The sequence below is a fragment of the Lynx rufus genome, unplaced genomic scaffold (assembly GCF_022079265.1).
Source record: "Lynx rufus isolate CCGP_SWC_20201006 ecotype Redwood Valley unplaced genomic scaffold, mLynRuf1.p SCAF_5, whole genome shotgun sequence".
Lineage (NCBI taxonomy): Eukaryota > Metazoa > Chordata > Mammalia > Carnivora > Felidae > Lynx > Lynx rufus.
Window position 1 is genome coordinate 22,532,993 of NW_025814867.1, and position 12,845 is coordinate 22,545,837.

The 12,845-nt window shown below is 38.2% G+C and overlaps 1 protein-coding gene across 1 annotated transcript in view; it reads right to left on the bottom strand.

Moving 5' to 3' along the window:
• Positions 1-12,845, bottom strand: part of KCNH8 (potassium voltage-gated channel subfamily H member 8) — a 356,045-nt gene that overhangs the window by 140,199 nt on the left and 203,001 nt on the right. The window contains exons 4-5 of the mRNA XM_047100054.1: positions 7,767-7,894; positions 2,081-2,321 (exon numbers count right to left, since the gene is read on the bottom strand). Coding sequence (XP_046956010.1) covers positions 2,081-2,321; positions 7,767-7,894 — 369 coding nt within the window. The remainder of the gene's footprint in view (positions 1-2,080; positions 2,322-7,766; positions 7,895-12,845) is intronic.

Genomic DNA, 12,845 nt, shown 5'->3' on the forward strand with positions numbered 1-12,845 from the left:
TGGCAACATTCTAAAACTGTTAGCAGGCCAAAATCTCAAATTGTAATCTTTGTAGAAGGTGAACTGCATAGAGTGAATTTTTATTTCTTTATCATGCTGCTGGTAAGAGAGGGGTATTGCCTACCCAGAGGAACATCTTACTGCCTGGAGCACAGCAGAAATGTGAGTCACAAAAAACACAGCAGACTTAGGGGCAACGGTCAGAGGGCAAGCCAGACTCCATTGGTTTAGTAGAAGAAAGAAGCCTTTAAAAAAAAACAACCAACCAATTCAACCCCCCAAAATTGTACAAAATATCTTTCTTACAGGTGTCAGTTGTGAGTATAAACACATCACCATCTGCCAGTGAGCATATAGTACCAGAAGTGGCTTCGAAGCCCTTCGAATTTCAAATATCCTAGAACAAGGAATAGTGGAACATTCAAGATATAACCGTGTCCCTATGACAGAGTTGTAAATAATAATAACATTAATAATGATATGAAATGTTTGTTAAGTAGATACTCAGATGTAATAGACATTTGAGTACTCAAGTTCTTGAGAACTTTGAATGGGGTCATAGGGAGTTTTTTTAGAGCGCTAATTTACACATGTGTTATGGGCAGGTAGGAGAAGACAGGGAAGTTTGGGAAAGTAAAAGGATATAAAACCACAGTGGATTGGCAACTGGACACACCCAATTTGTTTGCAAGCTGGAATGTTGTTATTTTCCATTTAACAGTGAGTTTTACATCCCTTTAGGTTACACCTTTCTAATGAGGAATGGTTTAAGTTAAAAAAAAAAAAATTAAAGGTATGTTTTCTTGACTTTGTAGTCTTGCCAAACTACCTACGTAGACAACATTGCCATCTAGTGGCCTAAACATACCACAGCCACCACTTTTAGGTTGGGAGCAGGGGTCCTGACATAGCTTTGAGGGGGTGCTCAACAGATGCAATGTTAATAGTGGTACCCAAGCCACACCAAGAGCATATAAACTCATCCAGAGAAAACATACTAACGGTTAGAGAACCCACTCTGGCCCCAAAACTTTACCAGCTAGCTCCACAGAGAAAAGGACCACCAACATTGAAATAAGTGTTTGATCTGCCTCATTTATTTTCTTCCTTTGAACTTTTAAGATCCATTTCTCATTCCTTTGTTCACCTACCTGCTTGAAAATATTTTCCAAACATTCTTTCATCTTTATAAAAAGGATATTGCCCTATATCACCACGACCACGTAAAGAATCAAGTATCAGGTTGCCAATGATGGTCAAGAACTCTAGAGGGATGAATGAAAGGGACAAGGGACATTTCTGTACTATCTTTGCAATTTCCTGTGAATCTAAAAAAAGGAAAAAAACACAACAAAACACCTCTGCAGGGGGTCGGTCTAAGCCTTCAATGGAAATATAGAATTTGTCTTAGAAAGTACAAGAAAGAGCTAGGCTTAGGTCTAAACTGATTAAGATTTAAGGGACAGGAAAACAGGAAGAGGCTTACAAGAGTGGGGTAGAGACAGCTTCAACTGAGGTTGCCAATATTCCGGAGATAAATATTCTTAGCAAGCATCCCTTGGGGACTTTTTTTAAGTTAAAATCAGATACTCCCTGCTTCTCCCAATTGACTGGAAGGCTTATACAATCCTTTGCTTCCACAACCAGGCCACCTATGGCAACAACCACCAACACGCCAAAAAGGCATGAAAAGGTATGGAGAACCATGCCCAGGACTGGACCATTATCAGATCACCATTAATGGGTTCTTGCCAAGCCCCATCTTTGACCCTGCACAATTAAGATCAGGATGGATATGAGAGTACCAACAAAATAGCCATTAAGTCTTTGTTAGCCCATATTTGATGAAACAAGGATAGAAACACAAGAAATGGGTTTAGATCTGTTTGACTAAAGGAACGGTGGGAAAGCTGGAAGAGGCAATTTTCAGAAATCCAAATATGTGCTTCTCCAAAATTTGCATCAAAGTCTTAGTCATGCCCATGCAAATGGATCTTAGTTCAAATTCATGTCAGAAAAATCTGGAACACACTTACTTCCTCTATGCAAATCTCCTAGGAAAGCAGCCGTTGGGTCTTACCTATGATAAAAAGGATCTCCACTGCAATGTCACTGACTGTTGTGCTCCGCGTCGTGGACAGATCATCGTTGCCAATAAAGCAAACGTTGTAAGGTACAGTCACGGCAACATAAAACGTCGCCAATAGAATAAGCCAGTCCCAGCCAGCTTTAAAAGTGCTAAAATGCAAAAGTATGAATTTGGACTTTTTTGCATCAGAAACTTTATACTCCGGAAACGCTGGTTTATCTACAAAAACATTCTGTGGATAAAGACAAAAAGGAGAGAAGGGAGACACAACATTAGAAGCAAGGATCACACAGCCTTAAACACACTTCTGTGAGGAGCATGATTCATACACACAATGCCAATGTCTCTTACAAGTGACTTTTGGGAGGTGGTGATGCAAAAAGTAGAGATGTACACACTAAAATCGAGTGGAGATCTTTGTTATAAGTAACAGGAATGTGCAGAATTTAGTCATGAATGTTAAGCGAGTAATCCAGATTTTGTTCACGAAGGACAAAAAGATCATTACCTAAAACGTCACCTACAAACATCCACAGTTGCAAGTATAATCTTATATACACTGGAAACACAAACATACATTTGTATTCCTATTGTCATGGAGACATTCCACATACTTATAGTTTTGAGACAATGGTCATTATCCAAAGGATATGTTTGACCTGAAATTCTTCTAATAATACCAAAGCTATTTTCCCAGAGAGGATAGAAATACATGATCATCATTCTACGGTTAACGCGACTTACATTTCTTCCAAGATATAACCAGGTGGTGCTAACTACATGCATTTTGCATTGTGGTTTTTGGTGAAGTTTCAAGCTGGGAACCTGCATCTCACACCCTTGACTGGCATGGATTCATCATGACACTAGCTAGCCCTTGGAAAGACGGCAAAGTGAGAAACAGTTACTTAAGAGTCATTCAGGTCATAGGAGGAGAAAGGCAGTGTTCGCTGTGCAGCTGATTAAATGCAGGAGAACTGCTGGAGTTCTATGACTGCAAAAGCACGTCACTTTGAAAGCAGTCCAAATTGATGAACAATTCTTACTGTTAGGAGACAAAAGGAGGCCCAACAATAATAGCGTGTGTGGAAATTTGACAAGCCTACGGCCAGGTACTTGCAGACCTTGCTTTGACCTCAATTAATGAGAAACACAAGATCGGTAATGGAAACTTAAATTTGAAAGTTAAGTTGAATGAAGTGAACAGTTAAAAGTTTTAGAATACATGTTACTTGCAGGTCATGGTATGTTTTCTTGTTTCAGCCAATGGGGAAATAACAAGTTGATGGGGTACGTTCAGGAATTCCTGAAATACTAGAGGATTCAAGAAAGGTCAGAGCCATCAGGAATGTGTAGCTCTTTAGTGGCAAATGTCAGTGACCAAATATTTTTGCTGCCTTAATATTAATGCACCCCCTATCTTATATCTCTCCTTGGTAGGCATTCCCACCCAACACAGGCTTCTACTTCCTATTACTATTCTCACTCAGCTCACACAGGCACCTCATAATGCCAGGATTTCATGGTAACGGACTGCTATACCACTTCTACATGGTCCTTTGACGCCCATCTGCCATTACATCTACGTTCCATTCAGTTCCCTGGTATTTGACCTGCCTCCTTCACCTCATTCTCTGGTTTCTAGAAACAAGTTTAAGGGTGGGCTTTGGCATAAAACTGGGAAGAGGAGAGTGAAGTATACCTGTTGGGCTTCTTATTAAGGTGTAGGCAAGTGCATAGGAGAAGGGAGAGTTAGGGGTTGGTAAGTATTAACTATGTGAAGGTTGATAAGTACTTCTGTTTATAGAAGGACATGATGGATTCCCATATAATTTTTTTTTTTCAAATATAAAACAGTAACAGAGAAGCCATGGGGGAAGACCTCAATTTCTATCTGAGGAAGTCTTTTGCTACCGTATTACAGAGATTAAAATTTTAACTTGTTTGAAGTTGAGGCCAGCTCTAGGAGTGAGGGTTGGGAAAACTCAGGAAGTATTTTCTTTGGATTACGCTGATTACATGAAGCATTAGTGAGGCTGATACAAAAAGTCAGCTATGTATTACTTACTTTCACAAGTCAGAAAATAAATGACACTATTTCATCTTTATAGGTTATTTAAAACACATTTCTTAAGATTTTTAAAAAAAATTTTTTTTTAACGTTAATTTATTTTTGAGACAGAGAGAGACAGAGCATGAACGGGGGAGGGTCAGAGAGAGAGGGAGACACAGAATCCGAAACAGGCTCCAGGCTCTGAGCCATCGGCACAGAGCCCGACGTGGGGCTGGAACTCACGAACCGCGAGATCGTGACCTGAGCCGAAGTCGGCCGCTTAACCGACTGAGCCACCCAGGCGCCCCTCTTAAGATTATTTTAAAAGATTAAAAATTCATTACATCTCAGATTAGGCTTAAATTGTGAAGGGTTTGTCTTTTTTTTTTTTTTTTTAAACTCAGATCCCACAAACATCGTGACACAGTCACCTGAGTGAAAAAAAAAAAAATAGAGGCTCTTGTCCTCGCACCACCAGATTTGTAAACTTTTATCAAAAACCTTTTGAGGGGCACCTGGGTGGCTCAGTCGGTTAAGCGTCTGACTTCGGCTCAGGTCATGATCTCACGGTTCGTTCCAGCCCCGCGTCAGGCTCTGTGCTGACTGCGCAGAGCCTGGAGCCTGCTTCGGATTCTGTGTCTCCCTCTCTCTCTGCTCCTCCCTCTACTCATGCTCTGTCTCTCTCTCTCCTTCAAAAATAAATTTAAAAAAATATTAAAAAAAAAAAAACCTTTTGAGTGGAAGAAAATGTCTTACAATTGGAAAGTATGTTTTTAGCAAGTACGAGGAAGAGAGACTTCTTATTTATAACCCTGACACACCGAGTTTGCCTAAGGAAAAATGCAACCAACTATTCTGAATTTCAGTTCTAAGTTATTTATTAATTTTGAAGCATGTTCTTTAGTATCAATGGTGTTTTTTTTGCTGTTTAACCTCTACCCTATGAATTATTGAAACACAATGGCTAATGGCTAAAACCTAACTAAAGTAACTGCTCCCTAAACCATTCCTGTCACCTTTCTTTGAAACTAACTTTTGAATGATAGGAAAATGTTTCTGTAGTCGCTGCACCAAGTCCCAGGCCTTCAAGGACCATTGTTACTGAGCCGGTAATATTTGGGCATTTAAAAGACTTTGCTTTCAAGCTCCCAGGGTTCTCATCTGATCTTTACATTTCTTTGCGCTGGAAACAGTTGCATCAATTGTCATTTAAATGAATAACAAATCAAAACAAAAGCAGAAATTAAGTCCCTTTTCCGAGATGTACCAGGCAGTTAGAGCCAGGAATGAAAGGTGTTACATCCTGATTCACAAACCTTGCTTAATGGCCTGATGAGTTTATTTGCCTAGGGTTGAATCATACATTCCTATTCCACAGAACTGTATCACGGAGCCGCAGGGCAGGGGGCAAAGGCATAGGGCTTTGAGTCAGAAGATTCACAGCAGGGTCCCATATCCTGCTTCTACTTTTGAGATCTCGAATAAGTTCTTTTGCATCATAAAAATGGAACTAATAAAAATCATACCTAGTATTGGCTTGCTGTAAAAATCAAATAATATGATGTCAGTAACAGGAATTTGTAAATAGCAAAGTTATAAAAATACTGAGAATTTGTGTGTGTGTGTGAATTATAACCAGAATTCCCCCCCAATGGATTGTTCAGCTGATAAACTATCCAGATCATTTTTTCCTCTTCTTCCTTCTCTCTTCCTACTGTCTTTTAGCCATTCTACTCTGTCCTCCTTGAAAAGAGATGGTGAACAGGGCCAGTCCTGATTCTACACATTAGAAGTAAGATACTACCTGTATTGCTGAAGTCGCTGTGTTGATTAGACATCCTTAATTACTAGGTATTATTTTAATGCTCCCCCTCATGTTTGTATTTCTTAGATGATTGGCAATTTAGCAAATTAGCGAAGCAGTGAGAATTATGATTTTTTAAATCCGATTTTTAAGTACTCTTCTGTACTTTGTTGGATCTAAAGGGAAAAACAGGACGTTCAGCAAACACATTTTGAAGCTTAGTTATACTTGCTGTGTTTAAATGATTCTCAACTAAAGGCTACATGACAGTATCTCTGGCTAGTACTTGTTTAGGTGCTTTGTTGGTTGATGTGCATACAATCCAAGCCCAGATGTGGCTACCTTTGTTTCTTCCTAGAACTTGTTTACTGTCACTAAGGTTGGCTTGGTAACTGAAGGCGAATGTAAATAGGAAACAGTGGAAGGATCCATAGATCAAGTGGTGTCCACCCTTTCAAGTCTATCCCTGGACTCTCTGGAAATCAATGACATCGGGGCACAGGGATCCCCAGAAAAATCTTTATACTAAGTCAGGCCAAAATAAACAGCGTGTGACTCTTAATGGTGATGCCTGGCAGATCATCACCAGCATGGGTGGTGGTCCTAGAGCACAGATGGACCAAAGCAGTTTGTTGTGGTGTCCAGAGAGAAATCACACTGAAGCAGGACTCGGTTTGCAGCACTTTCTTGTCAGATCTCCCACTCCCCTTAGCTCAGGCATCTTTCTTTGTTCACTACAGAGAAACGGATACTTTATATTATCAGATGCATGACTATTTTGCCAACACATGTATATTAGGGAGTCTGGAGGTTTCTATGGAAAAAGTAAGATGCCAAAGAATTCCCTGTGTCCCTAACTCCCAGACCTTCTGGATCTTAGGTCGATTCCAAGACAGCTCTGCTTGTTTGATGTAATTTTTCTAATGCCATTGGTAAGTTAGACCCTAAGTATTTGTACCTGCTACCCAGAGTCCCATCACCCCTCCACCCAAAGATTTATGTTCTGAAGAATCCACAATGCAAATTAATGATATTACCATCATTTGCAAAATTACCTTTGAATATCCGTAACTAAACAGACATAGTTCTGGGTTTCTCAGTGAAATCTCTCAGTGCTAAGAATCAGTTATGAAATCAGTGTGAAATCCTGGAACTCATGCAAAACTCTGCACAGGATCATCTTTTTAAGGCACAGTTCTTTGTTGCGGCTTTTGACAGATAAGCAGCACCAGGTTTCAGAAAGTAGCCCTTCTGTCATTTACTAAGAGCGCAACTTTCGACAAACTGTATGATATAAAGCATAGAATTTCACGTCCAATGTTCCATTGTGTGAAATTTCCAACTCTGTTTTGTAGAAGATGTAAATTTTTAAATGGAGTAATGACTTTGACTTGCTCATGGTCCTTCTGGATAAAAGCATTAAGTGAAATTAGATAAAGTGCAGAATAAATGGAACTAAAATTAAATCAGAGAAATTTTAACCAACAAACTATGAATGTGTAATAGGACTTGCTGCATCATCTTGTTCATAAAATGTAACCAGTATGTCCCCATTCGTAGCGTCCCTAGTACTGTATTGTACTGGCCACGGTAATATTCTAATCTCTATGCTGTGATAACACTGTGATTAAGCACTTTTATAACAGAAATGCTTCACGACTGCTGACCTTTCCTAGTTTATTCTTCATAGGAAAGCACAAGCCAAAGTGCAAAAAAATCTAGGAAAGCCAATAAATGAGTAATTGCAGCCTTTCTTTGGTGAATCAAATATCGCACCAGGGGAAACTCTAGCATTCAGAATGTACACACATACCACCTACATTATTTATTTTCAGTTTGTTCTTTTCTCTTCTTTGCAGGTGCCCAGAGATGTGATAAAGGACCGCTCGACTCCGTCTCCGGGCTGAGTCAAAGTGGGTCCCTGCCCTTGATCTTCCTTTGGCTTTGTCTGGGGGAAAATAAAACTCGTTAAACACCAACGAAAGCATCATTTCATCCCAAGAAAGTCAGGTTTTGACAGTTCCCTTTCAAGACACACAGTACATGTTTCTCAACACTTAGAATTATCTGCTGGCTCCTAATGACAGTTAATTTCGGTCCTTTACAATTTACATATTTTTGTCATCATATTAACTGCATTAATTTTTGAATTACAGCAAAACATACAAGAGCACTGAGAAAATTTCAAACAGTTCGGAAAAACATTAAGCCAAAATAAAAAAAATCTTACTCCTATTTTCCTGCTGTTGTACATTCATATCCCTAATTCTGCTCCCAATGTTTTTTCTTGACATTTTTCCAGAAAAATATCTAATATATGTCCTATATCCACATTTATACTTATTTTACTTTGCATAAATGGAAGTTTACAATAAAAACGGTTTACAAATTCTTTTTTCACATCCAAGTAACTTGCAAATCATTCTAGATGTGCACATTATAGTTCTCTCACATTCTTTTTAATAGCTAAGAGCATGCCATATTAAGGATACAGCTAGAATTATTTATATTACTATTTCCCTATCATGCACACTTAGGTTTAGTCAGGATTTTTTAAAAAATCTGTGTAGATAATCCTGCAATTAAATTCCTAAACACATAGGGCCTTGCGCTGGCGTGCCAGGATATTTTGTAGATAACTTACTAGGTGTGGGTATGTACATTTTAAATATTGGTATACATATTCCAAATTTCATTCTAGCAATTTAGGCTCCCAGTAACAGTGAATGGACGTGCCTGCTTCACCAGACACACATCTAAAATTATGAAATCTATCAGTTGGTATCAAAATGCCAAGTGGAATTACAATGCTAACTACCAAAGGGACCAGATTAGAGATTTATGACAGTTAATAAGCCAAGTTCCTTCTCAGTGAAGAAATCTAATCAATAGCTGTGATTTTCTAAATAGAGCAACATCAATTTTACAGTCGTAAAAAGGGGGCCCTCAAAGGGAAATATAAACAAAACAAAACAAAAAGCCTATCTGTCTTGATCTTGGCTCTGAAAGGAAGAAAAGTTTTCCTTGAAAAGTTTTTAGTCATGGTTTAATCCTTGTGCAGGATTGGGGTTGAAAATCATTCTACTTATGAGATCTAAAATCTCCCAAGCAAAGAAATGAATTTAAAATGTCCCTGGGTTATTGGCTCCTGAATCACACACACACACACACACACACACACACACAAATAGAATAGGGAGCAACTTATTATTATTTTTTTTAATATATCTATATGGGGACTCCTGGATAGCTCAGTAGGTTGAGTGTCCAACTCTTGGTTTTGTCTCAGTTTATGATCTCACAGTCCGTGAGATCGAGCCCCATATTGGGCTCTGTACTGACAGCTGTACTGACCGCCTGCTTGGGATTCTCTCTTTCCCTTTTTTCTCTGCCTGCCCCCTGCTCATGTTCTCTCCCTCTCTCTCTCAAAATAAATGGATAAACATTAAAAAATATATACAAAGAATTCATGATAGCAATATTTGTAATTTTTACAAATACATAAATAGATGCATATATATGTAATATAGACATGTGTTTGTGCATATAACTAAAATATGCCAAATGTCCATAAACAAAATAATGTATGAACAAACTGTGGCAGAGGTATGACACAGGATATACAAATTCTATTAATGGACATATGTGGGAATAAATGTGAAATGACTGAAATAGTGCCTACCTGTTACCATAGAAATGTCTCAAAAACATAATAATGAGTACAAAAGGAAGAAATACAAAATAGACAACATGGCAATATTTTCATAATATTCATATACAGGCAAAACTAAATAACATATATTTAGGGGAATGTATGTGCTGTACTAAACTACACATAATCAACACACATGTGCATTGGAGGTGCATCCAGGAACCAAATTTACATATGTCTTATATATTTAATATATATCAATATATAACATAATAATTAAATCTATTTAATATTTAATTAAATATAGATCTATTAAATATATGTTATATATTTATCATATAATAGACCATATATTAAATATATAATATATTATATATTATTATGGATATATAATATATGGATTATATATTAATATATTATTAATTAATTATATATTGTTTAATATATACATTAAATGTATTAAATATTATATATAATATATTCCTTATTAAACATTATATATAATATATTAAATATGAAATATTATATGTAATACACTCTATATTTAATATATATTAATATATGCATTAAATATAAATAACAATATATATTATATAATATAAATAAACATATATTTATATATATAGTATTTTTTAATAAAAAATATTTCACAACTAAAGAATAAGACTAAAGTGGTAAAGCTGTGTTACCTGACCCAATGCTCTGGAGAGGTGGTTGGCTCGGGAGGGTGGGGACATCAATTGCTTAAGAAAAGTGACTTAGGGTTAAAATCTGAAAGAGGACTAGTTGTTAATAAGACAAGATGAGGGGTAGCAGAGGGAGGAACATTTCCGACAGAGAAAATAAAAGGTGTGAGGGCCTTGGGCACAAAAGAGCTCAGCATCTCTGAAAAACTGAAAGAAGTCCAGGAGAGTCAGGATACAGAGGACAGGAGGAAAAGAAGTAAAAGGGGAGGCAGGCAGAACAGACGGATCGCCCATCACCCAGGGCCTCTGAGGCCACAGTAGAATTTTGGTTTTTACTCCAGATGCAATGGTAAAAGTATCAATCAGGGAATAGCTTAGGCTTGAATAAGAAAATGACTCTCTTTCTGTGTGTGTGTGTGTGTGTGTGTGTGTGTGTGTTTCTGTCTCACTGTCTTTTCCTTTTCTGGAACACAGCGCAGGATGGCAATGAAAAGTGGTGGAACAGCTCTACCATCCTTTATAAGTGGCCTCCATGTCTGAGTCCAAGGAGCCCCCCTGGGGGAGGAGGAAAAGGAGGTAAAGTAGAGGGCATAAAGCATCCTGTCAGGAGAGGTCACTCACATCACTTTTACTCATACAACATTAGCCACATGTGGCTACAAAGAGGCTAGAAAATAGAGCCACTAGCTGAGCAGCCTTGTCCCCTGTTGAATCTCCACTGCAAGTTGGAGAGGGTTCTATTACTAATGGATGAGTTCTGGGGGATAATTAACAGTTCAGGCACATGAACCCATAGCAAAGTTTTAAGCATTCAAATGACATCAGAAAATTTGAGTTTTCAAAACAGCACATTAACTTGCAGTGTGGAAACTGATAGAAAGCATCCACAGAGGTCATTAGGAATCACTCAGGTAGCCATTTTAGTAGGTCAACTGAAACAGGTGGTAGCAGTAGAGGTAGGACAAAGCTGACACTTGAAATATTTAGAAAAGTTGCATGGCTTTGTCACTTGATGGATTATGAAATTACCTTGTAATAGAGTTCAACGTGGCAGAAGAAAATCTAGGCCCTCCAAAATGTAGTAGGCCAACCGTGAGGCTAAAAAGAGTTTGAAAAAGAGAAATACAAAAAGGAGGGAAAGGATAATTGTGGTGTCAGAGAATCTGAGGGAAGAGAATGTTCCAAGGAAGAGAGAGGGGCCAGAGGGTCTTCACATCTCACTTTGAGTGATTGTCCTTAGGTGGAAAGAGACATCCCATTCCTCTCTTTTATCAGGAGGCAAGGAGGACATTGATTGTGTATACATGGAGGGGGACATTAGGTTTGAAGACAGGAAGATGAAGTAGCTCCTGTCTGAGAGGTCCTTCCTTCCTTCCTTCCTTCCTTCCTTCCTTCCATCTCATTGACTTTGGAGGTGAAGTCAAATGTTAACAATGATGGGTAATTAGTAGGAGCTGGTAGTTTGAAGACAAGAAGGAATGAGTGAAATATTTGTTGTAGAGGATGGACTGTCAAGACCAGCAGGGAAAGTGATAGATTTCTTGGGGAATTTGACTGCCCCATTTGAGGCTGCTAAAAATAAATTTGGAGGGATTCCCGTCCTCCCTAATGTAGGTATTATACCAGCAGTTCGTAGCCACTTGTGTTCAGGCCAAAGAAAAGGTATTGTTGGTTCTCATGTTGAGTTTGCAGCTTTGTCAGATGGATATAGAGAAAATTTGGAGGTACAAGAGAGTTTAAGGGTACATGCACAAGGGACTTTAAAATGGTGAACCATGAAAGCCAAGGTAGAAGGAAAATGAAAACGGTCGTGAACCAACAAAAGGAAGAAGATGAAGATTTCACTGACCTGGAAGTGATCATCAGTTCAAAAAAGTCAATGAGTAATATGTGAGGGGACGAGGTGCTATGTCCGTAAGCAGCACGATTAAAGAAGCAATTTCAGTTTTTGAGCAATACCGAGTGAGGATCATTTCCAGGAAGAAAATTAAAAGTTATGCTTATACTCCAGTGAGTTAAGACTTCTCAACAAAACACTGTGTATTCATAATATTGCCTTAGCTCCTCTCATGTTCTAGGCATCAGGCTAGGAATGCTGTCTTGGTTCTCATAAAGCATCAGTTTTTGCATTTACTGCAAAGCAAATGAAAGGTCACTGAAATCATGTAACTTGCCAAATTTCAAAATGGGCGGAGGGTGGATGGATATTTGAATCCTTAATGATCTTACTTGAAATCTTGTGTGCTTTCCACCTCACCACGGATCATGGTTAACTAAGCAGTAGCCTCTGATTACATGTTTGCACTTATCCGTGTTATCCTGTTGAGTCAAAATAGATCTATCTCCTACATAACCATTATTTTCTATGCTTTTCTCCTACCACTTCACTCTTTTCCTTGCATCAAAAGCGACATACACTGGAAAACACACATCCCCTGTTCTCAGTTTTGAGCTCCATTTCTTTCCCACTTCCCTTCACATCCCCTCTTCTACGTTGTAAAATACTTTTACAATATATTTGTTTATATTAGAGCATTAATGTGTTCTCCTGTTCTGACAGC